General features: G+C 36.9%; 1 protein-coding gene across 3 annotated transcripts; it reads left to right on the top strand.

The window, feature by feature from the left end:
• Positions 1-257: 257 nt before the first annotated feature.
• On the top strand, positions 258-27,711 carry ccdc50a (coiled-coil domain containing 50a). Of its 3 annotated transcripts, XM_084118101.1 has the most exons (12): positions 293-610; positions 12,408-12,470; positions 15,203-15,332; positions 17,333-17,423; positions 17,682-17,781; positions 20,040-20,888; positions 21,179-21,303; positions 21,386-21,430; positions 21,530-21,634; positions 24,412-24,506; positions 24,591-24,697; positions 24,788-27,710. In XM_084118101.1, the coding sequence occupies exons 1-12, from the start codon at positions 562-564 to the stop codon at positions 24,805-24,807; spliced, it is 1,779 nt and encodes a 592-aa protein (XP_083974227.1). In that variant the 5' UTR covers positions 293-561; the 3' UTR covers positions 24,808-27,710. The 3 variants fall into 3 exon arrangements, with proteins under 3 accessions (XP_083974226.1, XP_083974227.1, XP_083974225.1); XM_084118100.1 differs by lacking the exon at positions 20,040-20,888 and having other exon boundaries at positions 258-610; positions 21,530-21,622; positions 24,788-27,711; XM_084118099.1 differs by lacking the exon at positions 20,040-20,888 and having other exon boundaries at positions 24,788-27,711.
• Positions 27,712-27,930: the final 219 nt, after the last annotated feature.

Genomic DNA, 27,930 nt, shown 5'->3' with positions numbered 1-27,930 from the left:
ATTTGACACTTGACAGCACTAAAATATAGTGTGTGTGTTTTGATATAAAATGTTGTATTACTCATACAACAAGATTTTTATAGTTGAAACATCTTGAAATGTGAAATATGACATTTACCGTTATTAAACCTAAATAAATATGGATAGATTTTTTTTTAAACAATAAATTCTAGAACTGAAAGAACTCGAGGACTGCGCAAGTTCAGTGGGTGTGTTCGCGTTTGTTTGCTCGCGTACGCGCGCGCGCGCGCTTCCCTGCGTGTCAGAATGTGAGCGCGTGCTTGCGTGGCATGTCCCGCCCTGCTATCCGTAGCAAACACAACACACACATTGCTCAGCTTTTTCTCAGTTTCGTGTGTGCGCGTGTGAGCTCATCTGCTAGAGAGAGAGAGAGAGAGAGAGGGAGGGACGGACAAGACACATCGCTTGGCGACATAAACCAATCAGAGCGACACATTACCGAAGACATCGATTGGATTTATTTATCAATCTGACGGAACCGCCACCAGTCTGTCAAACAATAACCTTCAGAACCCCAGAGAAACAATAAGCGCCGACGACATGGCTGATTTCAGTATTGATAAGAACAACCTGCCTGGCGTAAAAGAGGGTGAGTGAAGATGAAGAAGATGATGGTGCGCGTCCCGAGACATTGTGTGTTTGCGTTCAAATAAACAGGCGAATGGCACGCGCTTGTCTCGCGCAGAGAGAAACGCATTTAACGTTAAACCTAAACGCACGACACGAGCGCGAGCTTCATTCAGAGATGGTCGTTGAGTCCTGTCAGATGATTCAAAACGTTAAATATGATTACATTGTGTTGAAATATGAATGGCTCAGTAAATTGGTCATCTTTTATAACATATTTCCGTCAACACATACTGAGTCGTCAGCGGTGAGAAACGCCGTTATTAAAATATCTAATATAGAAAGAGAAAGCGATTGATTTCTGGCCTGTTTTGCCTTAAATATCATATAATAGATGGCGTAGAATGGCTAACAGTAGCTTTAGTTGGTGTGGTGTGTATTGGCGGATAGCAGTGTGAATTCTGGCACATGTGTTGAGATTCAGCATGAAATCTTCTGCATACTGAAGATGACTGTGGTGCAACACAAGCTGTTGGTGGCTGATCATCTTATTAAAGGAAAAGCTTGCTTTGCAGGATTTCAACCCACTAATGTTAACCTCATTTGATGCTTAGGGAGGATTAATGTGGCAGTATTTACAGACCTTGTCATTTCTGCCCCCAAATCCTGTGCGTGATAGTTTATTATCTGAGGTTCAGGGTCAATTATTGGTCTAAAAAGTGCAATAAGCAGTTATAGTAATTGTAGACAGAATATTGTTTTCTAAACTTCCTTTTTATTTGATTCATATAAAATAAATGATTTAAACTGAAATATGGTCGAGAAGGTTAAGGGACAGGCCAAATTCACAATTTAAAACGAATTAATTTTCATTCAGATTCGGTTATTGGTCTGAAACCGAAATCCAAATATTAGCCCCCTAGTGTTTGTAAGCAATTTGCGACCAAATGTTGGTTTCTAGTTATTAATTTCATTTGAAATAAATAATTTTACCATAAATGCATTAAAAGAGGTTAAAGTTGCGGTCACATTTATACTTATAAGGTGAAATTCAAATGGCAAAATGCAGTAATTTCAATAGAAATATGTACAATCTGGAAATTTGCATGAGACAAATCATTTCCCTGTGTTGATTTTTGTATCTTCACAGTTTAAGTTTAGACTAGTTTGTTGTTTAGACTAGTCTAGTTTGTTAAACTTTTAACTAGGGATGCACCGATACCAGTATCGGTATCAGGCCTGATACTGCGCTCTTGTACTCATACTCATTAGATAGTTTTTCCCTCTTTTCCACCTCACTTTTAAATTGCTTATGAATGCAATTCATGTTTGAATGCAATGCTTCTAATCCACATTAGCGGCAATTCGGGCCTGGCAAATTGGTTGAATGGTGGGTTAATTATTATGCATTGGAAATGTATCGGCAAGTGCTAAAAATCTAGGCTAAGTATCAGTCGGTATCAGACTCGTTCTGGAAAAAGTGGTATCAGTGCATACCTACTTTGAACACAAATTTGGCCAATAAAAAGCTGCTCAGTCTGGAAGTGACCTTTGAGTAAGCGGTTTGTTATTCATTGTTATCTTATGGATAATAGACAATGGATCTTCTTTTCCCACAAATGTGACTGCCTTCAGGTGAGACATGTCAAATTCACCATTTTCAGACATTTGATATGTTTAAAACAAACTACTTTTCATTCAGATTTAGTTATTGGTATGAAGCTGAAATTCAAAAATCAATTAATCTAGTTAATTAAGGACCAAAGGTTTCTAGTTGTTTATTTAATTTCAATTATTTTCAGTCTAAGACCGCTGAGGAGTAGAACAAACTACTCTTTAAACATCATGGCGTTGTGTCTCTAATGCTTAAAAAAAAGGCCATTAGACACCAAAGTGTCCCATATTCGTGGAAAGTGGCCATTAGACTCTTTGCATATGTATGAAATCCATTGGTCACAAGATGTGGCAGCATTGTGAATCATTGAGCCTATTTATACACCTAGAACCCCAAAAGTCTATTGAAAGACTAGTGAAAAATGTGTTTTTTTCTTGAACACGAGTTGAACGAGTTTTTTGAAACTTCGTGTTCAACTGTGAAATTTAGAATAATTTCACAATGTCATAGTATTTAGTTCTGCCAGTGCTCGAGCTGCATTAAAGTGTGTGCAAGTTTATGCAAATGTTGGTTTGGATATTTGAAGACGAACGTGACATTTCTCACTCATGGGTTTCTGTTTGTTTTTCCTTGAAGAATGTCCTTGTGGCTTTCTGTTTTCAGTTGTTCCGTGTGTGTGGATTCAGCATTTTGTTGTGTTGCAGCTGCTTTTTGCTCATCGAGGCAATTTTGGGGATGTTTGTCTGGAAAACTTGCAGGCTTAAAAATTGTGCTGGTTTTGCTGCCTTGCTAAGATCTCATGGGATGCGTTCAGCGTTAGTTTCATGTTTGCTTTGGGTAGCTTTCAGCTTTTCCTTGTGTAGCTGTTTCTTGTTTGCCAGTCGCTGCTCGGCTGGTGCTTAGTAGTGCCTTGAGTATCATCATTCTTAATTAATCAGACATTTTAATTGATGTCTTATTGTTTGTGTCGCTTTGGGCTGTATTGCATGCTCTAGTAAGGTGTCACATGCTCACATTTATTAAACTATTTTGCATACAAAGTGGAAGCTAGGTTTTTTTTGGTAAGAGATATAGATTTTTTGGGGTGGATAGAAATTAATACTTTAATTCAGCAAGGATGCGATAAATTGATCAAATGTGACGGTTAAAAAGGTTAAAAAAGATTTCTATTCAAAATAAATCTGTTCTTATGAACTTTTTACACATCAAAGAATCTTAAAAATGTATCACGGTGTTCACAAAATATTAAGCAAAACAGGTTTTGTACGTTGATGTTAATAAGAAATGTTTGTTGAGCAGCAAATCAGTAGGCCTATATTAAAATGATTTCTAAAGGATCATCTAATTGAACATTTTTACAATATTATTGTTTTTACTGTATTTTTTATCAAATAAATGCAGCCTTGATGAGCATAAGAAACAAATTTCACAAACCACAAACTTTTGAACGGTAGTAGTGTATATATTTATTATATAAAATGTTTATACATTCATTCAGTCGGTCAATGAAAATATTGAAAGCAAAATGTTTTTTTTCTCAGTTTTTCTCATTGTCCAAAAATGGTCTGATTAATCAACTTGGCCCATACATATTGGTTTACCCAGTAGTTTTAAACTGCATCAACTGCTCCAGTTTTCTCATAACGGTAAACCACGGATAACCTGAGAAAGTTTCCAGTGAAGGGTTTCCAGCACAGGTTCAGCAAATTGGCCATTAAAACTTTGAAAAAAATTGTCATCAATTACTCACCATTGTGTCGTTCCAAACCTGTAAGACTTTCGTTCGTCCTCGAAACACAAAAGAAGATTTTTTTTAAATGAAATCTGAGAGATTTCTGTCACTCCGTTGACAATCCACACAACTACCACTTTGTAAGTAAGGAGATTGTAAAACTAATATGAATTGAGCGGTTTAGTGCAAATTTTCTGAAGAGACTCGATCGCTTTATATCATGAACAGATTGAATATAGGCTTTTACTCGCATATAGGCCTATACATTGATCAGCAAACAAACAGAAGCTCAACTGTTCTTTCTTGACGCGCAAGAACAATCCTCATTGGTTCTTGCTGAAGCTGAAACGTGCTGCGTAACACGTGAACGAACCTCATTGTAAGGCTGCGCGATATAACGATAGTCACATCGCAGGATGTGTGATGTCAAGTATAGGGATCGTAGTTGATCCGTGATCATGTGATTCACAGATTAATTGCAAAGTTTAACATCAGAGTGAATGTTTATCATTTGCATGTGCTTTTAAGTCCTGTCAGCTTAAGCATCAAGCGCAAGAAGTCTGGAAGAATTTCAAGAAGGAACCTCATTGTTTTTTTTGTGGAAGTTCAAACATGCGGCGTAACACAGGGTTTCCGCGGGGCATTAAAAAGCATTAAAAGTCATTAAATGGATTTTGCGATAATTTAGGCCTTAAATGGCATTAAAAAGCATTAAATTGTAATCCTACAGGCATTACATTTTTTATCGTTTTGAAGAAAATTTTATATTATCAATTTATTTGAATACAGCCTTCATAATTAATCATTTTTATTTGCTGTCGCAATTTCAAAATATGTACGTTAGTGTGATAAACACGCGGAACCAGTTTGGTGATTGCTTGCGGCCGGAGAGTTGCGGAGGTGACGCGAGTAATTTTGAACATCAGGAACAACAGACCAGAAAACTGGGAAAGTGCAAGGAAGACAAACAATTTAGTACATGGTTGCGGCCCGTTGGTGGTCAAAATAAAGAAGGATTTTGCAGCGTTTGTAAAAAGGTATTTAAGTTGGGTATAGTTACAATGGGAATCAACACCGTAAAATCTCATATGCAGTCTGACAGCCACAAATCGACGGCAAAAGGCAGACAGCAATTAACTATGTGTAGTAACTTTCTCTCATCAGCTTGACATCCTATTGAAGCTCACTTTGCGTTTTTTTACTCGTTAACGCATAAGGTTATTTTTTGTCCAGTTTAACGCATTAAAATATTTAACGCAAAACGCAGCATTCGTTAATTTTTGTCATCCTTTGGGTAGTGTTACATTATATGATCCCGCTCTTATTCATGTAAATGCTTTTAAACGCGCTGCCTGTGAATGCCACACACACACACACAAGGAAAAACGCGCGCCAGTATCATGCGTACAGACTGCTTGCCAGAAAACTCTTTATTACATTTTTATATAGGCTATTACCAGACAGGAAGGGCAAAGGTATTATATTATTATGGGTTTATGTGAGGATTGTTTGTTGAGTTCACTTAAATTAAAAGTTGTCATATTTTTTTAAAGCCTAATGTTAAAAAATTGTTAGCTTTCAATTACAACTGTAATCAGGGCTCGACATTAAGGCTTGTCCGCTTGTCCGGGACAAGTGGATTTTTTTGTAGGACAAGTGGAAGAGAAAATTAGTTGTCCCACTGGACAAGTTAAATTTCAAACAAAACTAGATTAAAAAGTTCGTCGAGACAAACTTTAAGTTGGCTTGAGAAAGCCGGACTAACAAATTAAAATGCCATGTTACTTCACGTTATGTGCCACTCGCTCGCATCACTGCCAGATTCAAACTGTGCTTTCGTGCGTTGGCTGGCGCTGAGCCAGAGTCGGACGCGTTCAGCGCTGTCATATATCACAACTAAGCAGTGTTTTCAACCTCATAATGTTTATTTTAGGTTTCAGATATTTAAAAACACATAAGCATGAGTAAAACAATACATTTGGAGTTTGTAAAATACACACTGATGTCTGTGGAAGCAGCAATAACAATCTATTCAAATATAATTTGCCGACATGTGTTATTCATATCAGACAAACATAGTGGAAGTAACGTTAACTATAAAGTTTACTCTATTCTTCTCAGTTCACCGGCCGCTTTCTTGCATTTATTTCGGGAGAAACTGATGAATTCACGTGCTGTAATCCGACTGACAGGACAACATTGCGGCGCCCATCTCATGTTATAGATCAAGATTATTTATAAAGGTTTTTAAACGACCAAACACACTCACACGTATTTGAGAATCGGAATATCAGACAGGCTAGTTGATGACATGGTAAGCAAGTTTGTGAATATTTTGAATAAAAAGGAAAAGCGAAATAAAAGCGACACATACAGTATTATTGTGGCTGCGGTGTATCGCGTGACGCGTCGCCATGGAAACATTAAAGGGAACGTTCGCCTTGAAAAAACTCACTCTGGGGGTGGGGGTGTCAGTTAGAATATTTTAAACTTGCGCGTGAAAGGGTTAAAGAAAAGATCGAAAATAAATATTTGTGTGTGCTGTAAAGTGGTTAGAAAAAAATTAAATCAGAATCGGCTTAAATCGGTATCAGCAGGTCAAACTCAATGAAAAATCGGAATCGGCCTAGAAAATTGTAATCGGTGCATCTCTAATTGTTATGTCTACAAAATTATTTTAGATATAGTATACAGTAAGTCTAGCTAGCTTGTCTAGCTAGCTTGCAAATACTTAGGATACCTACAAGTCACCACTACCTCTGGTGATACACTGCACACCAGCGTGCAAAGTATTACTTTGTATTAGTCTGGAGATCCTTATTTCTTGTTGAAAGGGAACTCTATTCTTGGGACACGTTCCTTTCTACTGTTTCAACTGAATTTTATTAATATTGGTAGTGTTTGGATGCTTTCAACGGTTTGTTCGAATTCTGCATTAGCAAAACACAAAAAAATAAATGATAAAATTATAAATCTTTACCCGGACAAGTGACTTTTGTGCATGGACAAGTAAAACATAAATTTACTTGTCCAAAGGACAAGTGCCTCAAAAAGTTAATGTCAAGCCCTGGTAATGTTGGATGGTTATAATTGGATGGTCTATATTGTCTCTAGATTATCTACAATGTAGATTAACTGTGAAATTATTACATTATAAAATATATAAACCTAAACAAATTTAAGTTTTTTTAAATGCAGAAAAAATGTTTGATTAATCAAGTTAATTTTTTTATCGATTGACAGCACTAATATATATATATATATATATATGTAATTACATACATACATATAAGATCCGTGGTTAGTCATGGGTCGTGTATGGCATTAAAAATGAAAATAATGACATTAAAAAGGCATTAAAAAGCATTAAATTTCAATTGAAGATCCCTGCAGAAACCCTGGTAACACGAGAATGAACCTCATTGGTTCTCGCACGTCAAGCGAACTTGCTTGAGCTTCCGTTTACCACAGCTAATGTGTTGACGAATGTTTAAATGTGAAAAAAGCCTCATCATCAGATCATATTAAGCAATCATGTCTCTTCAGTATAATTGGACTAAATCGCTTGATTTATATGGATTAGTTTTACGACCTCTTTATGAATTTTTTGAAGTGTCAAAGTGGTAGTTGTGTGGACTGCCAATGGAGGGACATAAATCTCTCAGATTTCATTTCATTTGTGTTTCAAAGATAAACGAAGGTCTTACGGGTTTGGAACAACGTGAGGGTAAGTAAATGATGACTAGACTCGTCAAAAAGAGCGCTGTTGAACAGAATCGTAAACGCCTCTGATTGCCCATTGTACTCACTTCTAGTGCTGGGCGGTGTACCGGTTCATACCGAATACCGGTGTTTATTTTTGTTATGATATGAATTTTTAAAATACCGCAGTACCGGTGTATGCCGTTTTAATAACGATCGGAACGCGGCGCGACACTGTTTGAGAGGGTCTTTTTTCACTGTTGCACTGTGGTGATGCACGTGTTACTAAGCGTGACTTTGAAAGTGGATAGGTTAAACTATAATTGATAGCTGTCAAATTATATTACAGTGTTTCCCATACATTGGTTCACAATATCAACGCAGCCTTTTGGAAAATCTATTTGTGGTTGGCATTGACATCGTTAAATAAACATGAGCACTGCACGTTTCAAAATCAAAACGCAGCGCGGGTGTTTTTATATGAATGTATCTGAAGTGAACTGACGGTCTTTAGAAAAGTTTCTTTTTTTATTACGATTGAATCTTTCTTTATCTTTCCTGATAAAGCAGCGTTTATGAGCGTTGCTTCTTTGTGTACAGCCGTTACCGAGGAAACCGCTATTTCTGCCGCTCCTAAAGCGCCTCCTGCTGGCACCTCTTTGTAAACAGCCTTGGAAACCTATATTAATACTAGTGTGGATTTTTTTTCTACAATATTCACTCATGACAGTAAAATAGGGCATTCTAAATCAATCAACTGCAGTATTTCCTCTCTCACTCAGTGAAAAATGTGTTTTACACCCAGTCATGCTTGAAAAAAAAAAAAACGTCATATACCGTGAAACCGGTGTAATTTAGAAAAATACTGTGATGTGGATTTTTGGTCAAACCGCCCAGCACTACTCACTTCGCTCATCGGATATGTCTGTGATTGGCTACAATGATCAACACTTCAAAATCATGTTGTAAATATACATCAGTGATGCTTTTTATGACCGAATGGATGACTGAGCGCTTACACAGATACAGACGGGAGCATTCAAAAGCAGGCGTCTATCAGTGGACCAGTCTGACTTGGTACCGAAGTCGGTACTTTTAACTAATGATGACAGAATAAAAACCTTTAAATAGTCTCCATGCAAATGGAGATAAAGCCCATAGTAGATGCACAGTCAGCACCAAGACGCTTGTTGTCACTAGAACTTTCTTGGTTCCTTCTGCCCAATGTTACTCAGCCGTTATATAGGGCATTAAGAGTGCTTCACCAACCAGTAGAGTAGAAAGGATAGTTTGTGAAATGTACATTTTGGTATTGGTTCCTCATTTAACACTATGAATATCCTATAGTCTCAGTTCCGCAGCTTTTTTTTGTCCTGGAAACACTGAAGTTGTTAATCAGCAGCAGCAGATGGACAACGTCTTTAATCACAAATCTGCAGCAATGGCTTAATCTTATCCTCTAGTCTTTACATGTCTCGCTCAAGCTAAGCGAACAAACACAGACTGATGTGAAAATTGCTAGGTAAATTAGTGTTGTGCGAATTGTTTTTCACATCAATATTAAACCTGTCGCTAAATTCGCTCACAACTGTAGCACACAGTCTGATTATGGAGTGAAACTGGGTGTGTGTGTTTGGTTATATTAATTACGCTCAATTCCCTGAAACAGTAATGCAGTTTTCTTGCAGACTGAAATGCAAAAGTTGCTTTTATCTGATTCGGGTTATCAGAGCGTGTATCAGAGACTAGAGGGAGTTTTTTTTTTCCAGTCACAAATTAAGTACATGATTTCTTCGCTCCTGCACCTGTGTTATGAAACGTGTCTCAGTAGCCGGGAGGCTGCCAGGTGCAAAATCAGGCCTGGATAAGACATAAAAAAGGCAGATAAGAGCATGTTAAAGGGCGGATGTGGAAGACGTGGTTTCAGTTTCGCAAGATATTTATAACTGAGGTGTTAATGGTCTGTTTCCCTGCAGTTTTAGACCAATATAGACCCCTCAAATAATACAATAATATATTAAACTATACAAGATTCTATATAGTTGCTATTGTATGTTTTTGTTTTTTATTTTTGCTATGAATATAGCCTTCACTGCTCTTATGGAATTAATAATAAATGAATAAATGTATTTAAAATATACACCACCATTTAAATGTTTGAGGTCTGTACGATTTTTTTAAAAATGTAAGTCTTTAGGGCCGATGGTTGGCCGTTGGGCCGTCGGTGAGTGTCTGTCGGGCTAGTTTCTGCTGTGTCTTCCACATGTTGGCTCTAGTCAGGCCCCCATCTATGACAGTGCGACCGATTCAGCTTTTTGAATCGATGTTGGGGCCGTCTGTGAGACAGAGACTATGATTGGCTGTTCAGTTTAGCGAACGAGTTACCGCGTGTGTCACGGCCTTTATGCGCACCAAGGCTGCATTTATTTGATCAAAAATACAGTTAAAATAACATAAAATTATATGAAAATTTTGGCCCAAAAGTGATAATTCTTTATTTTTGAAAGCCGATAACTCTAAATAAAAAATGTTATATAATTTTTGAGAGCCTGATTACAAAAACAAAATTCTCACTATTAAAAGCCATGTCACAAGCACACAATTATAATGTTCTCATTATAATTTTATGTAGCTTATGTGACAGACTTGCACTGCACATTAGGGGTGCACGATTCAGAAAATGTCACGATTCGATTCGATATCGATTTTTAGGCTCAAGATTCGATTCAAAATCGATTCTCGATTCAAAAAAACGATTCACAGTATGTAAATGTTAGGGGTGGGAATCTTTAGTCACCTCACGATCCGATCCAATTCCAGAATGATTCTTTATCTACTCCTCCCCCCTCCCCCCTCCCCTCCCTATTAATTCATTAGTTTACATAGGTAATTAAGTACTTTTTAAAAAAAAAATACAAATAAAAAAAAAAAAAAATTAAAACAGTTGTATGTTAAGAATTTTAAACTAATATAACTTCAAAACATACAAGTAAGTAGCAAATAATAAAGAGGAGCATAGAAACATAACAAACAAACAAATAGTGCTTTCAGTAGCCTATTTAAGATTATCAACGTTTTCCATTCAAGAACTGTGAGTGATTTTTCTTCATCTTTACTTGTTGTTTTTTACTATGACATCATAGACTGCGGGAGATCTATTAAGCTGCATTCACGCACGGATCTCTTTTGAAATATAAGAAGTAAAGTGGTTTGTCCTGTCCGTTTAATCCCTTAAGACATAACTGGCTGTGTTTACGTTAATTTTGCACAAGTATATTAAACCACTTACACGGAGTCGCACAGCCGCATGCGCGAGCAGTCTACACAAACAAAGTGCGCGTGTCAGCATTTGAAATTGAAAGCAGCCTTCTGTTAGTCAGGTTCATATTTTAAACATACAAGTCCACTGCATTCCAAACCACATAAATGATGACTTCGTAGAGCATTTGTAAGGAAAATACCGAAAGGCGAGACAGCACGCTTCAAGTGTAACGTAACATCAAACAAAGCGCGCGTCTCTCACAGCGCATCCTGTGCAATGAAGCCTGTGAATGTCCTTGTAATTCGCTTCAACCTTTCCGAACTTATGAAAGATTATATTATGGAAAGTTTGATTGGTGTATGTATGTGTGTGAGGAATTGGAAGAAAGCAGATTACGGGTGTTTCTAAAGCAAACTCAGCGATATCGCATATCTGGTTAAAAACTAAGCTCAGAATCGATTCTGAAATTCTCAGAATCGATCCAGAATCGTTGGAGAGAGAATCGCGATGCATCGATGGATCGATTTTTTTCTCCCACCCCTACTGCACATGTTGCTCTTAACTGTATTTTCCTTTTTTGAAATGTGATTCTAATCATATTTCAAGCAATTCAAAACCATCATGGCGAACAGTGCGCATCTGAAGGAAAGAATACATTATTTATCGGCTTTAATATTTTATTTTTATATTATATTTTAAATAAAATATTAAATATAAAATATTATATTTTACATTTTTTTTTCAGGATTGTTTGAAGAATAGAAAGTTCAAGAACAGCATTCATTTGAAATCGAAATTAGGGATACACCGATATATCGGCCAATAATCTGTATCGGCCGATAAAAGCACTATCAGTCAAAAACAGCCAATGATCAGGCCTGATTTTATAACTCTGTCAAAAGGGGTCAGAAAAACATGTTATATTGCATCTGTGTGTGAAGAAAATATCTATTGTGTTGAATTTAGAGCTGTCGAAGCTTATTTACTGTTAATTATATACATATGTTTTAATAAAAAAGTGTTGATGAAATGTGCAACTTAGTTTTATTCAAACCTTTCCTTTTTTATTTGAGTGTGATTATTATATAAATAGCAGTTGAATATAATAGTTTGGGCTCTGTTGTTAATTTCAACCTCTAATATCATAGTAATGCACCAAATTGAGAGGGTTTCCTCCCTGTATAGTTTACAGCATTAGTTGGGAGAGTTTTTTCCCTTATAAAAGAGTATCAGTGCATCTCCAACAGAACTCTTTTGTAACATTATAAATGTCTTTACTGTCAATTTTGATCAATTTAATGCATCCTTGCTGAATAAAACTGTTAATTTCTTCCCTAAACATTTGAACCTTTGTGTAAATCCAATACTAACTCATACTTTGTTTGTTTTTACCTAAACCTGTTATCCTGAGGTTTGCTTTGTGGACTTCCTGCATGTTCTGAAACTGTGACGTAACTCTTTGTTAACAGTAAATACTCAGATTTCTATCTCTTTTTGTCCGTCTGCAGTGTGCCGGGACTTTGCCGTGCTGGAAGACCACTGTCTGGCCCACAACCTTCAGGAACAGGAAAGTAAGTTATTGTATAACCTGTACTTTTTTAACATACATGAATGTTATTGCATGGAATTTTATGACCTGGTATCCTGAAGCTGTTTGTTGACACTAAATGAGTCATTCAAAGCCTATGTGGTTTTTTTTATTTTTTTATTTTTTTAACGGTTTTATTAAACACAGTGAAACGAAAAGTCCAAACTTAGCTTCCCCTTTTGCTCCAATGTGAGGTTTTACACCTTCACCAGAGATCACATCTATATGTATTTTATTAGCACTCGTGTGTGAGAACGATGCAATCGAAAACGCCTCACTGAGCTCTTGAGGACACAATGACGGACCTAGACAAAATGTGGATGGCTGTTAGACAAAGCATCTGATTCGACATCCTCCAGCTGTGCTTCACAGTCCTCGTGTTTTTGTGAAAGGATGTAACATTGCAAGGACGCTCAAATCAAAAGGAAGTTCCCTTTCCAGGAAGAGTCGGTATCTGTGTCATACCGAAAAAATCATAGAAAGTTTGTTACTGCAAAACATTCGTGCTACTGTATGGTTTTGGAAAGATCTGAAAACTCCCTCTTTATGTGGGCAGGTGTTAGAAACACAAGTGCTCTCTCGGGGAATTCAATTATTAAAAAAGTTTCCCGGCAAATTCATATTTCTGTGTTATCTCAAATGAGAAGTCCTAAAAAAAAAAAACTGACCATGAGACTTTATTTTCTCTACGGTAGAGCAGTTATTTTAGTGTTTTAGTATCAGGTTTTATTTTAAGTTTTAATAATCTTAGTACTTCAATCTAATTTCTCTAATTTCCACTTGTTACTAAAGCAAAAAAAAATTGTTTGTTTAATATTTTCATATGATATTTATTTATTTGTCTTTATTTTGTATTAACTAATGTTAACGAACATTAACAAAAACAAGTAACAAATGTATTGCTCATGGTTAGTTCATGTTAGGAAATACATGAACTAATGTTTAATAAATGAACCTTATTGTAAAGTGTCACCATTTTAATTAACTGTTTTAATACTTTGTTACCAATAACAACACTGTAATGGAGTGTTAAATCAACAGGCCTGATCTTTCATCAACTTTTAGTCGCACTGTCAGATGGTGCTAAACCGTCCCAGCTGAATGAAAGCCAGAGAAGGACTCGTAATGTAATGTTCAAATTGCTCATCGCAAAATAAATGTCCTGGCTTGACTGACTTGAGCTATATCTATCACACAAATGATTCAATTTATGGATTTTTTTTTTTTCTGTTACACGTTCTCAAATATAACGTGTGCTCACAGTCACAGGATCAATAAAAAGTGCTCAGACTTCGGGAAGATGATGCACTGTGTCGGCTAGACTTGCGTCAATGTCTACGATTTACTGCCGTGTCGATGCAGCACGTTGACTCGGCCTTGAAACGGCAACTGGTTTGATGTGACCCCTCTAAATGTGCTCTCAGTTAAGATGTATAATTATGCAATGACATTAATTTTCAGTCCACAGTCATATATTTTATAAACTTTAGAAAAAAATTGTGCAAAAAACCCCCATGTAATTTATTAATTGTTTTTATTATTATTATTTGCATTAGTTGTTTTCACTGAATTGTTTGTTTGTTTGTTTGTTTTCAAAAAATTGCACAACAAAAACGAATTTATCTTTTCATTATTCATGTTTTCGCATTCTTTTTCCCCACTGAATTACAATTACATTTTAATATTGTGTTTAATTATAATTATTCACTATAGTTATTGCTAGTTATTGCATTATTATGACTAAACACAGAATATTAAACAGTAATTTAGATATTATTTGACTTGAGTGAAAATGCTTTTGTTTTAATTATTAATATAAAAAATATATAATTAATTGAATAATAATAAATCTGAATTATTTTGACTTAATATTCTGTTTAGTCATAATAATAATAATAATAATAATAATAATAATAATAATAATAATTATTATTAAAATAATAAAAAAACAGTAATAATAATGATTTTATTAAATTACTATAACTGCAATAAAAAATATTTTATAATTGTATTACATTTATTTTTATTATCATTATTAATAATCATTATCATTATTATTATTATTATTATTATTATTACATAATAAACAATTTTAAAATTCAAACCTAAATCAGTGATTTAAGATCATTCAATGTTTCTTTAAAAAAAAAAAATATATTTAATAAATACTTTTTCTTACAAATTTTTGTAAATATCAGTCTTGCATGAAAATGCTTTTTCGACCAATCATGTGCTTCAGATTTCAAGATAGGTGGGCAGTTGTGGCCTAATGGTTAGAGAGTCAGACTGGTAACCCGAAGGTTCGATTCCAGTACCAGCAGGAAGTGACTGAGGTGCCCTTGAGAAAGGCACCTAACCCCCAATCGCTCCCTGGGCGCTGCCCACTGCTCTGTGTGTGTGTGTGTGTGTGTGTGTGTGTGTGTGTGTGTGTGTGTGTGTGTGTGTGTGTGTGTGTGTGTGTGTGTGTGTGTGTGTGTGTGTGTGTGTGTGTGTGTGTGTGTGTGTGTGTGTGTGCTCTTACTTGGATGAGATAAATGCAGAAGACAAATTCCGCATATGGGTTACCATACTTGGCCTTCACATCTCACACACACACAAAAAAAATCTTAAACTTTTGTGTCATTTATTTGCATTAGACATGGTGTGAAATGAGTCTTCTCTAGTGTCTGTTACACCTAAATGCTCTAAAAGGTTTCTCCTCTTCTTCTCTTCCAGTCGAGAGCCACCTGGCCTCTAACGTCCACAAGAGCCGTCTGGTGCAGCAGGACCTGCAGGTGGCCAAGCGTCTGCAGGAGGAAGAGGACCTGCGGGCCAAAGTCGAGAGCAAGAGACAACATCGCCGCCTGTGAGTGACCTTTGAAAACACTATACTTCCTTAATCCTCTTCGTCCCATGCGAGACATAGAGCTATATGAGACCAGAAAGTTGTGGATCATGTAGATCTTAAAGGTCAGACTGTACTGTGTCTGTTTGTGAAAGAATGTGGAGAGGAAGTTTGTTCTTTTCTCAGACCTTCCCAAACTCTCGGCAGCAGACGTCTGATTTCAGATTGTTTTTGCTGTCTGTTAAGATAAGTGGGTGTACTGTAAGTGGGAGTGGATGACATCATGGACATAAACCTGTGTGTGCACTTGTGCTATCAGTCCTTGATAACTCATGTTGTTTAAAGTTGTGTCTCCACTTTATACAGATAGTATGTGGAGTTTAGTTTGGCTCCTGCTGCGCTTTGAGCTTGTGTCTGCACACGAAGGCCTTGTCGTCTCGTAGTACGCTGTCGCTGTAAAATGTTTTGACTTGTGCTCATGCCACATGCGGATAAAGTGTTCCTTCCTGCTGGGCGACGTCTCAAGGTCTCTGAGCTGATGGTATCATCAGAGTTTGAGCATGGCAGAGAGAGAGAGAGAGAGATGAGCCTGAGGGGAGACTCATTCCACAGCTCAGACATTACAGTAGAAGATATTGTTATGAATTTTAGTCGTTCATCAGTTTGTTACAAATACACACTATCTGCGCTCATTAAGATTTTAGTTTTTAAGAAATTAATACTTCTATCAGCAAAGAAACATCAAATTGATCAACAGTGACATTTATAATGTTATTTAAAATGAATGCTGTTCTTTTGAACTTTCTATTAATCAAGAATCCTGAAAAAAAACTATCACGGTTTCCACAAAATTAATTTTTATAATAATCAGAAATGTTTCTTGAGCATCAAATCAGCACATTAGACTGATTTCTGAAGGATCATGTGACAGACTGGAGTAATGATGCTGAAAATTCAGCTTTGAATCACAGGAATAAATTACATTTTCTAATATATTCCAATAGAAAACTGTTAATTTAAATAGTAATAATATTTCACAATGTCACTGTTTTTATTCTATTTTTAATCCAATAAATGCAGCCTTGGTGATCAGAAGAGACTTTAAAAACAGTGTTAGGCCTGATAGTGTTCTTCAGTCCTACAGTCCTAAGTGTGTCTGAGTCAAACTAATTACGTTAACTAGGTTGTAATGGGATTGCTTTACTAATTACTCTATAAACGGTAATCACATTACTGATTACTTGGGAATTAATCTCCTAAACTCATGTAAATCTTTACCAGAAGTTAGACACCAGTATTTACAAAACCTTAAAGGAAATTTATATTTTATTCAGTGCTGTTATTGTTAACTAAAACTATTAAAAATAATTTCTGGTAATTGGAAGTAAAGCTGAAATAAAATATAAATATTAGATGAAAAACTTATTTTCATTCAAGTCAAATTACTAAAATTGCTAAAACAAAAAAAATCATAATTACATGTATTTAAAAAAACAGCAACTAATAAACATGACAAAAGCACAAACAAAATTGCTAAATAAAAATCTAAAATGAAAACTAAAAGCTAATTCAACATTAATAAATACTATAATAGTTTATAAATAATACTGATTTTATTGTATGATTCCAAGTTTATTGTGAATATCAGAAAAAAGATCCGCACACGAAAATAGGCCAAAAAGCTCTCAGGATTTTATTGTCCAGAAGCCACAAATAAAGAGCAAAAAAGTGTGAGGTACGCAAAATGTTTTCGGGTTCAACCCTTCATCAGTGAAGTTTATTGTGAATAAATTACTCCTTAATCATTAACAATTTTTATTCCATGACAGTTAATCAGCAAAAATGTATTACGATGACAGCTCTAGATAATAGTAACATGTTTCTTTGTAACCCATTGCACTCAATGCTGGAGACTGGTCTTCCAAGAGCAATTTCTTCTCAGACACAGGAACTGAAAGGTGGCTGATTGAGAAGCTCACAGAGTGAAAACTCAAGTGTTTTCTTTCCCTCTGTCCTGTCAGGGAACGCATCGACAATGAGATTGCTCAGGAGATTCAAGAACAACTAGTCCGGCAGGCTGAACAACAGAGGCAGCAGGAAGAGAAAGATGAGGTGAGAGCAGGCCACCTTCCAGCCGTTCACAACTTTCACACACTTGGGTTGTGTCATCTGTACGGGATTGATTTAGCCACGCCCACATCGGTCACGTTACTTCATCGTGATTGTGTTTGTAACACTTCAGAACTCGCATTCTCTGTGTGTTATTCATCAGTAAGGCATAGACGTAACCACACCCATGTCTGTTACATCATTGCTATTCTCGTTTCGCTCCACTCATTCTTTTGAATTTGTTTATATGCGCTCAACTAGGCCATTGCCCGGAAGCTACAGGAGCGAGAGATGAAAGAGGAGAGAAAACGGCAAAAGCAGATGGAAGAAAACTTTGAAGAGGAGTACTATGAAGACAAAGGTGTGTAGAGCGCCCCCTGGTGGAAGGTGTGCAGTCGGGCAAAGATGAGGTTTGGAGAACAGAAAATGTGTTTGGATCAGTAAACACATTCGACCGCTGGAAAATCTGCATTTGTAGGGTTTTAGCCGAATCTACTGCTCCGCATCAAATATTTTACCACAGTACGAAGTTTGAAATCTGTGCCTTTTCATGGTAGCCAGTAAATTCAATAAACAAAAAACAGACAACATGTTTTCATTAGTTGCCCACAAAAGCAAACATGCAACACAACCAGTAAAGTTTGATTCAGATACAAATAACTCTTTCTTGCAATGAACCAGTCAAGACTCCCAAGCTGTTGTTCTGAGCAGATTAACTAAAGATATAAAAAACATTTGTTTATTGAAATAAAGTATAGGTATTAGATGAAAACGTGACCTAACAAGAAATAAACTAAAATAAAAATAAATTGAAACCATTCATAGAAAAAAAAAAAACGAATAAAAATGAAAAGAGCACTTAACAAAATCACTAAAAATTTAACTTCATACAAATGCAGCTGCTGCCATTTTGTGTCTATTGTTTTGTACACTGTTGGATTATAAGATGCAAACAGGTATGATTTTAAAAGTTTAATCTGAAATCAATATCTCTTATCTCCATAATTATGTGTAACAAAATAATAAAATACTAAAAATACTTACAATAAAAAGTTAGAAAAAATACATAGTTTTGTTAGTTAGGACCAATTATGTCCAAAAGTAGGACATTGAAGTTTTGACATTCCTGCACAAATCATGCCAGCTCAACATCGTGATGTCTGTCAGCCAATCGCGATGGATGATGGAATCGTCTATCGGCCCAACCCTAGTACTTATGCTTTAGGAAGCAATTACAGTAATGAACACATTTCATGCATTTCAAGCCCCAAGCACTCCAGATACTTTCATCTGTTTGTTGAGAAGTTAAACAAATGTCAAATAACTTGACCGCATGTTAGTGTGCAACTTATTTTGTTTAGTAAACATAAGGCATCTGTGGGAAGGTTTTCTTGCCTCAGATCTAAAACGGCACCAGCAGACCATGTTGCATTCGTAATGGGAAACCATTTAGTGACTAATGCTACAAAACTGGACATGCAAGTTATTCATGTCAACACTGCATCTGTTAACTCAACCCGCCCTGCATGGCTGCCCTTGCGTGCCAGTGTTTGCATTCAAACTGTTTGCTTTCACGTGTTGTGTAATCATTCTCTCATGCAATCATTTGGATGTGTTTAGGGCCTCTCGCTGGTCAGCCAGTATCGTACCCGTAGGGTCTGTTCGCCTCGTTAAACAATCATTCAAACCTTTTATTCATTGGTGCTTAATGAAGAGTGCATTTCACCAAAACTCCCTAACCCTAGAGGTGAAACTTCAGCACGCATTGCATTTCTTCGTGTTGTTGATATTCTGTTCATAAGAACCCTGCTATGATAAGCTCAGATTAGCACCCGCCTACAGGGCACAACATAAAAGATTCAGCATCTTTGTGCAGGAGTATATTTAGCTCGTTCCCTATCGAACCGTGACAGCGTAGCTAAGCTCTGTTCTCACACCAGGATGCTAACAATTAGGCCTGTGTTGCGTTTCTGCAGTGATGTGTGGGGAGGGGATCAGACTTGTTTCTGAACCCCTGACCTGTCAATCTGTGATAAAGAAGTCGTTTTAGGAGGGTTATCAAGATGTTTGCAGTCTAAAAAGTCATAGTCCTGGTTTGTTGGCATTAATCTGAACGAAAATGCACATGGGCCTTTTTATAAACACCTACCGTATGCACTTTTCCCCCCCCTGTTGATTTGTTTTTTGTTTTGTAAAATAACCTAATCCACAAACAGACTTTTCTAATGTGCTCAACTGGAGTTGCTATAAACAAGACCCAAAATTAACACTCTGCAAGTGTCAAATGCACTTGCAAGTGACTGGAGAAAACTGAAAATGTATTTTGCTAAATATATACATACATACATACATGTATATGTATGTTTATAATGTTTAGCAAAATACATTTTCAGTTTTCTCCAGTCACTTGACTATGGCAAGTGTGGCATAGTTAATTCTGGACCCTGGCTGTAACCTCTTCATTTGAAGGGCTTGGTACTACTTGTCAGCAATAGCTTTATTTAACATTTTACATCCTGCATTATCCAGAGTGAACTAACCCTTGTGTACTAACCAGGTTAAGTTTTATTTCCCTCCTTGTTCTGCACTCCACCTTTTCCATTGCTCGCTTTCACGCAGCCGCCAGGAGCCTCCCGCACCGTCCGCCAGACTTGCAAGAGCCGATTCCCCTTTCCACTTCTCCGGGTTACAGAAAAGAGAAGCATCACAACCACAATCAAATTCTTTCCCCGTACAACTCTCCCGTGCCAGATAGAAATATATATCCCCGTAGTCGTTATCCAGAATATGAGTCTGTTGAAGACGTCCGAACTAGGCATCCAGAGATTCCAAGCAAGGAAAGGATCCCAGAGTTTCACTCACCTGAGCGAAGACCGAAATACCCGGAAGATTACTCAAAAGAGAGAAACAAACCTCTCGATCTCGATTACAAAGAACCTCGTCGAAGAAAGAAGCCAGATCAATGGGACGACCTGGAGCCTGTGGTGCGGCAGAAAGAGAAACCTCCCAAGGATTACTCTGCCGGCCAGGATAGGGTTTGGGACAAGGAGAGGAACAGGGATCGAGAACGAGAAAGAGAAAGGGATGGACAGAGATCCAAGGACAGGCCAAGAGATCGAAACCAGACAAGAAGTCAAGACCGACTGTTTAGCGGAGATGTCAAGCAGATAGACAGGGGTAGAAACGTGGACAGGGAGATGGACAGGAATGGCTACGGACATGCTAGCAGAGACAGACAAAGAGAACGAGGCAGAGATGGGAATAGAGAGAGGCACAAAAGCAGAGAGCAAGAACTGGACGAGTACAGTCTCACCCCAACTAGAGGATTGTCAGAAGACAGCTTGGAGCGGGAGGATCTCAAGAGCAGGCCGAGGCTCCCGTCAGGCCCTAACGAGGTGTTTGAGGAGCTCACTCTCGGAGGCCCTTCAAATGAGGGCTCGTCCCCTGGCCCTTCCTCCAGAGAGAGAGGTATTGACCTGGGTCCACGTGTTTGATTGAACCTTCTTGGACTTTGCTGTGCCATCTGGTGGTGGGAGTGCTGTCAAGGCATACTCTTGATTTCCTTTTTCCTATCCATTGGTGATTGTGGTTTGTGGGAATCTTGTGCACTAAATCTTGACGGTGGCTACAAACTTGCATTTTTTATCATTCCTTTTCAATCCCAAAATAAAAATGGCTTCTTGAGCTGCTGTGTGAATAAATAAAGTGTAGTTCTGTAGTGTTTTCTTTGTGCTGATATCCTCTAATGCCCCCTGCAGGCCGAAAGGTTAGAGGAGAGTATGGCATGAAGGAAGCAACACATGGATTGGCCAACTTAGACCTACAGGACCAGGAGCTCAAAGACTTGGAGGTGGCACGCAGACTACAAGAAGAAGAAATTAAGGTAACTTGAGTGAATCTTTCTCTGTGCTTTTAATTATTGGTGATTTGTAATCCAAAAAAGTAACTTCGGATCTTTTTTACAGGCGAGTCAAATTGACAAACGAGCCGCTCAAGTTGCTAAAGATGAGGTACAGCATGGCCCCCCCCCACACACACACACACATAAATTTGAGGTTGTTGTTACCTCCAAACCTAATTATTTTGTGTGTTTTGCAATTTAATTTAAGGAATTAGCCCGACTGCTATTGGAGGAAGAGAAAAGGGAGTATAAGAGATCGAAAGAGGAGAAGAAGCAAGTGATCGATAGAAGACGACCCGAGGTAGAATACAAGGTAAGCAGATTTAATCTTTTTAAAAATTCTGTTTTAAATTTTTAAAAAGATTTTATCTGCTTCTTTTTAAAAAGCAGATTAATAAATGTTTGTTTATATGTTTGTACAGAGCTCGACGTTAACGCTTGTCCGGGACAAGTGGATTTTTTGAAGGGACAAGTAAAAGAGAATTTTACCTGCCCGACCGGACAAGTAGCCTGATTAAAACGTCAAAAACAAAAAAATAACTAGGGAATCACTAAAACTAGAGAATGATTTATTACATTTATTGTTGCGATCGATATTGGATAACAAATGTATTATCGATGGCAACAATGTTGTGTTGTTGAGGCTCGCGCAGCCTCTCGAGGAGAAATGGAAACCAGTGTTAATTTTGGCAGCCATTTTTGATTTAGTCTTAGTGTTCATCTTCAGACGAAAATGCTTATTGGTCTTAGTCACATTTTAGTCATTTACATAGTTTTAGTTGATGAAAAGTAATTGCATTTTTTGTCAGCTTTTAGTCATTACTTTTAGTCAAACTGCAGTTACCGATATTAATTTTGGTAGCTATTTTATATGTAGTCTTTAGACAAAAAATGTCATTTATAATTTTTCTAGGCCAATTCAATTAAGCTTATGAGAAATGTAAATTAAGGTAACAGGCTGTATTGACATAGCACTCTTTAGCAGTAGCACTTGTGCAATTCTACATACCCCTTTTCCTTAGTTTAGTTCGGTTCTCCCATTTTTTTGAGTGCCGTACCCCTCTCTTCCACTTAGACTGCAGTCACACCTTTTCCATTAAAGGACAATTTTTGCCCCCTTTAATCGATTTTTCCAGTTAATTTTTTACCTTTATAAAATAAATAATGCTTTAAATAAAACAATGTTCAATAAAAAAACTAAGTGAGGCTTTTAAATATTAAATTAAAATCGCCAGTAGGTGACGGTAAGTCACTGTCATCGAGTCATTCATTCATTCAGTAACGAAGCAAGTGGCTGTATTTATGAACGGATCAATGAATCTCACGATTCGTTTAAAGCCACAGATTCGTTCGTATGGCTTTCACTGCAAAATAGAGCAATAAGCCTACTGACAATCCTGTTTTAAATGTAGTACATCACTTAAAGTTACCCTTCTGTTTGTTGAACTGTTGTATAAAACCAATGTCACATTTGAAATTGTGTGGATATTCAGGAAACATTGCATTCTTGCTCGTATAATATGAACAACATTAAACACTGCTGGATATCAGCCTGCATTTTGATCGCAGATTTAGTTGCACAAACAGCGCAAGCGGCTCGTGACAGAACACAGACCAACTGAATGACACTTTAATTTAGAAAATCTTAAATGAAGATCGCTGAACTCCAGCTTACTTGTGTGTGTTTTCAGATCACCCACGCTTCTTCAGTAGTGTAGCGAGAGCGCGTGCGCATGTTTGCCAGATACTATTGAAAAGACCGGGTAGAAAACGTGTTCTTTTAACAGAAAAGCTGTGACTGTGGGTTTAAATTATTGAAATCTGGCAACCGTAAGCATGAACACTCGTAAAAACAGTATATGTGTTGTCTCCTCCTTTATTCGACAAAAAAAGTGGTTTTGGTTACTTTTTTTTTTTTTTAAACACATTTCAGTCTCGCCTTCAACGATATTGCATGTGTTGATATTAGGGCTGGGTAAAAAATATCGATTTCTCGATTTTAATCGATTCTCATTTTTACGAAACGATATCGATTCTTAAATCCCAAGAATCGATTAGTCATCCTGTTTTCAGTGATGAATGAATGGAACATTGTTGCGCGCATTCCCATTCAATAAATCGCAATAATCTTTGTGCTTTGTTATTATTAATATGAAACAAAGTCTCAGATTTCAAATTACGTCCATTTTCGTATGAAATTCAAAAACATAAATACCGTTTTGGCGCTGTGGCGTGAGATCGCTCTGGCGCAGCTCAGCTCAAGAGAAGCAGCAACGCGGAGCGCACACAATCTTCTCTTCCGCCTTAATAATATCCGTTACAGCGCGAGATAAACATGAATGAGCATCTGAAAGTGTGTTAAAAGGTAGAGTACAACTTATCGAAGTCCGTATCATGTCACATGGAATCGCTCAATCAGTGTTTCAACCATGGAAAGACGTTAGTAAACAATGTCATGTAACGTCACATTTACCTCAGAAAAACCATATCCAGTGACCATAAACTCGTTAGTCAGCTAGAAAAATTAGAGAGTAGCATTTTGTTAAATATATGCACCATATTACATATTCATTATAATTTTTAATGTTCTTCAATATTTAATGCATGTTTGAATAAATCTGGAAAGTTTTTTTTATGACAGCCTCCATTTAAATTTGTATATAATTTAATATAACTTTATTATTATAAAAATAAATAAGTGTATTTTAAGTGTTTGTATACAAATCAGTTATTTTTTTACCTTCAATATTATAGTAGGCTAATGAAGCCTATAGGCTACAACTGACTCCCATAGTTTACAATAGTTAAGAGATTTGTTTTCCTTGAGAAAAATTGCAATGTATTGTACCTGATATCCAAAATAATCGATATTGAATCGAATCGTAATCGAAATCGAATCGAATTGCAAGCTTGTGAATCGAAATCGAATCGAATTGTGAAATTTGTGTCAATACCCAGCCCTAGTTGATATAGTCACAGTTATCGTTTAATGACGTGGGTGTCGTCTCTCATCGTCTTGTCTTAGTCTTTTTTTGTGCTTTAACCCCTGCGTACACCACTGACATTCTCTCTTCTGCTCTGTCATATTAGCCCGGGCAAGAAGAAGTAGTACGGCCACGCATGCGAGAAGAGGTGCGTAGCAGAGAGGACGAGTACCAGAGAGCGCGGAACCACAAACCTGTCAGGTACTACATCTCTGCCTCGTTAACACCCATACGCTATCAGAAGTCCTTCAGGAGTCTCATGTTCCTCTCGGTTCTTTGTTCCAGGCCGCCTCCTCCTACACAGCACTACGAGAACATAAACCCGAGCTATGCTTATGTGGAGAGCCCGTACAACCCTCGCCCTCCATCAAGACCAGAAGCGGCGTACAAAGGTTCACACTGCACCAATGCACCTGAGGTATCGCTTCAAATTTGATAGATTTTTTTTTTTAAATGTGCATTTTTATCTCCTTCTCTTTTAGGTGCCTACTACAGACAGTGACCATAAGCCTCCACTGCTGCCCAATCACGAGTCCGTTCGGCCCTTTACTTTGTGAATCAATAGAGAAGCAAGCGATTCAGAAACTACTTTGAGTTCATGAGGCTTTCGGCGGAAGCTACTGACACTTTAATTTTATTTTTCCTCCAAGTTTCTCGGCTCATCGCATCAGATGAGCCGTTGTCGTCTCTTCGTGTTGTGAATGAGTCTTTTACCCTGGAGTTATCAACTACTGGGCAACAGGGACGGTTCCTGTTCGCTTCTCATGTTCTTGTCTTATTGTGGATGACTGGACAGGAAGGGATCTACTGCACAGCTCTTTTAAACATCCCTTTTCTTTTCATCCCTCTCGGCATCTATATTCAAGCCTGGTCTTGATTCCATGTTGCATTGCAGGATACAGCAGAGAATTTTTGTTTTTTTAATTTAATGGAAAACATGCTTGAATTGTGCTCTATATTTATTGATTTATTTTGAGATGATATAGTTTATTTTTTATTCGTATTATATTGTTTTACCCTTTCAACCGATCTATCCCAAGAGACTGGCATAAACTGAAGAGATCAAGTTTCTGGAGAACTGTTTAATGCAAAATTCCAGCCCTGCTCTAACACATTGACATCTTGATGAGCAGGTTCAGTCTTCAAACCAATCAAATATCGAGGTGAGGTCGTCAATGCTTCTTCATTTGCCCTCCAAATCATTTGTGAGAGACTCGTCATGCACACTGTGGGCTCACGTACTGCTAGGGTTCGAGACGCTCAGCCCTTTGGGTGCCTTTGTTATTCTGATATTTCCTGCAGTGTCCGTAGCGATCATCTCATCTACTTCATAGGTCTTCGGGACCTGCTAATATATGCTCCAGTGTTCAAATGCATGCTGGCTGAATGTGAACTCCGTGGGGTCTATATGAATCTTGTCGTCCGGAAACAAAAAGAAATGGCCAAAAACACATCTCTACTTCTCAATTTTTTTTTATATATGTATTTTTATTTGTAATTCAATAAAAATCCAAAATAGAAGTTTTAAGGCATGTAGTAGCATTGCTATTGGCACAGATGTAAACAGTTTTCTTGCTTGCATCATCATATGCAATTCATGCTATATCTCAGTGTTCGGATTTACAGTGCTTTGCATTCGGTGGCAAACTTACTTTAAGCAGGGACATAAAAACTGACCAGCAAACGAGTGACTACGGCAGCGTTTATCTGGCACTTTCCACAAATAGTGTACAAAATAGGGCTTGAAACTCTTGAAAAAAAAAAAGTTTCGTTTGTTTTGTTCAATGAAAAGATAAACCTTCAGAAGTTTTGTTTTGTTTTGCTTTTTGTTTGGGTTTTTTCCAACAAATCAATGAAAAGATGAACCGCCAGAAAAGATTTGTTTTGCTTTGCTTTTTTTTTATTGTTTGGTTTGTTTTTAGCAAAGGATTAATGAAAATATTAACCTTCCGAAAATGTTTTGCTTTGCTTTGTTTTTTGTTTGGGTTTTTTCCAACAAATAATCAATGAAAAGATGAACCTTCAGAAGTTTTGCTTTGTCTTTCTTACTTTTTGTTTTGTTTAACAGTTTAAGCAAACGTCGTCATCACAGTTTAGGACTTGTCTAAATATAATTTAAAAACAATTTGTTTGATTTTGAGTTGTTTTATTTTTTTTAGCAATTGTTTATTTCTATCAAAAAAAAACAAAAAAAAAACTGAATATACAATAACTAGCCTAAATTGATCTATCATTCAGAGCTGGCTAGTCTGAGACCAAATGTTGCATTTTTGGTTATTCAAATATGTTTAACAGTATTATGTTGCTGTTGTGTGATGTGATATACAAAATAATACTACGGTAGCTACATGTAAAATACTTTATCTAGCAAATCTAATAGTTCTCTGTTAAGAGCATGGGATGTGTGCATTTATTTCAGAGACAAAGACCCATTGTGTACCCTATTCATGGAAACTGCTGAATGCACATCACTTTATCAGGGCATTTTTTTTTCCTTACTGATCAATTATTGCTTGCATTCCATATTCCTGTCATAAATTTGTTCTAAAGGGATTACATTCCGCTTCGCTTTTGGGAACGGGAATATGTTTGTGCGGGTTACATGTAGCATCCTGTACAGAGACAACTTAAGACAGCAGCTACTTTTGTATCGCATTAGTGCCTATTTAAGACCAGTGTTCGATCGCTAGTGCTGAACGCTCTCATATTGCGCTCTTGAAAATGACAATGTGCTAGTTTGTGTTGGTGCATTCCAATGAAAGGCATGGCCTGAAATGTGTCCAATAAACTTTTAGGGAAAATCTCTTCTGTTACCATGCGGCTATAGGCTTACAAGGTGATTAAGAACATTTTCTGTAAATTGTATTACTGAATCAGTTTTGAATCACTTTATGTGTGTGTTTTAGTGATGAATGTGCATATACATATATATATCTCTTTCAGTGCTGTCAGTCTAGCGCATATCATGGTGCATATCGCAGTGCGCTGTAGTATTTGAAAAGAAAATTGTATGTTACAATTATCATACTAATTGGCTGGATTGGTCTGTGCCAAATGTTTAACATTCAGGGATTTTCAAAAAAAGTATTGCTGTAAAACTGACAATATCTGATGGTCATGTGATCTGTTTGTTCTTGGGGACAAAAACTTCTGGTTTACAAAATTTTTGCAAAACTGAACTTTTCGCACCTGATATGCCATTGTAAATGTTCGTGTATGTGTGTGACTGAGTGACAGACTTTAGAAGTTTTCAATCAATGTATTGAGACGACGTTCATGCCAGTTTCTTTTACAATCAGCTGTTGCTGGAAACGTTTTGTGACCGGCGAAAGTGTTTGTATCTTGCACATTCTCATAGCTTCCACTGGCCAACTGTAAATACCAAATAAATTACTTTTAAAGGGTATGTTTGTGTCAATGAAATATTTGAAATCCACCATATCTGATTCAAATAAACAGCAATCTCCTGGATATAACCTGACAGAAGCTTCCCTTCAGTTCAGTAGACCTAAGAGTTTTTTTATTTTATTTTTTATTATTTGCACCTCTATCTATATATGCATTACAATTCAATTATATATATATATATATATTTTTTTTTTTTTTTTTATTATTATTATTATTT

Source organism: Abramis brama, assembly GCF_963993115.1.
Source record: "Abramis brama genome assembly, chromosome: 6".
In the NCBI taxonomy this organism is placed as follows: Eukaryota; Metazoa; Chordata; class Actinopteri; order Cypriniformes; family Leuciscidae; genus Abramis; species Abramis brama.
Note: the sequence above shows the minus strand (reverse complement) of the source record. Positions and strands in the feature narration are given on the sequence as shown.

What these genes read in the sequence shown, in the direction of transcription:
- ccdc50a (XM_084118101.1), top strand. Translation starts at nt 562, where the DNA reads ATGGCTGATTTCAGTATTGATAAGAACAACCTGCCTGGCGTAAAAGAG. An exon ending in TACAAGAAGAAGAAATTAAG is followed by an intron (nt 21,304 to 21,385) that starts GTAACTTGAGTG and finishes TCTTTTTTACAG; the next exon opens with GCGAGTCAAATTGACAAACG. An exon ending in CTCAAGTTGCTAAAGATGAG is followed by an intron (nt 21,431 to 21,529) that starts GTACAGCATGGC and finishes ATTTAATTTAAG; the next exon opens with GAATTAGCCCGACTGCTATT.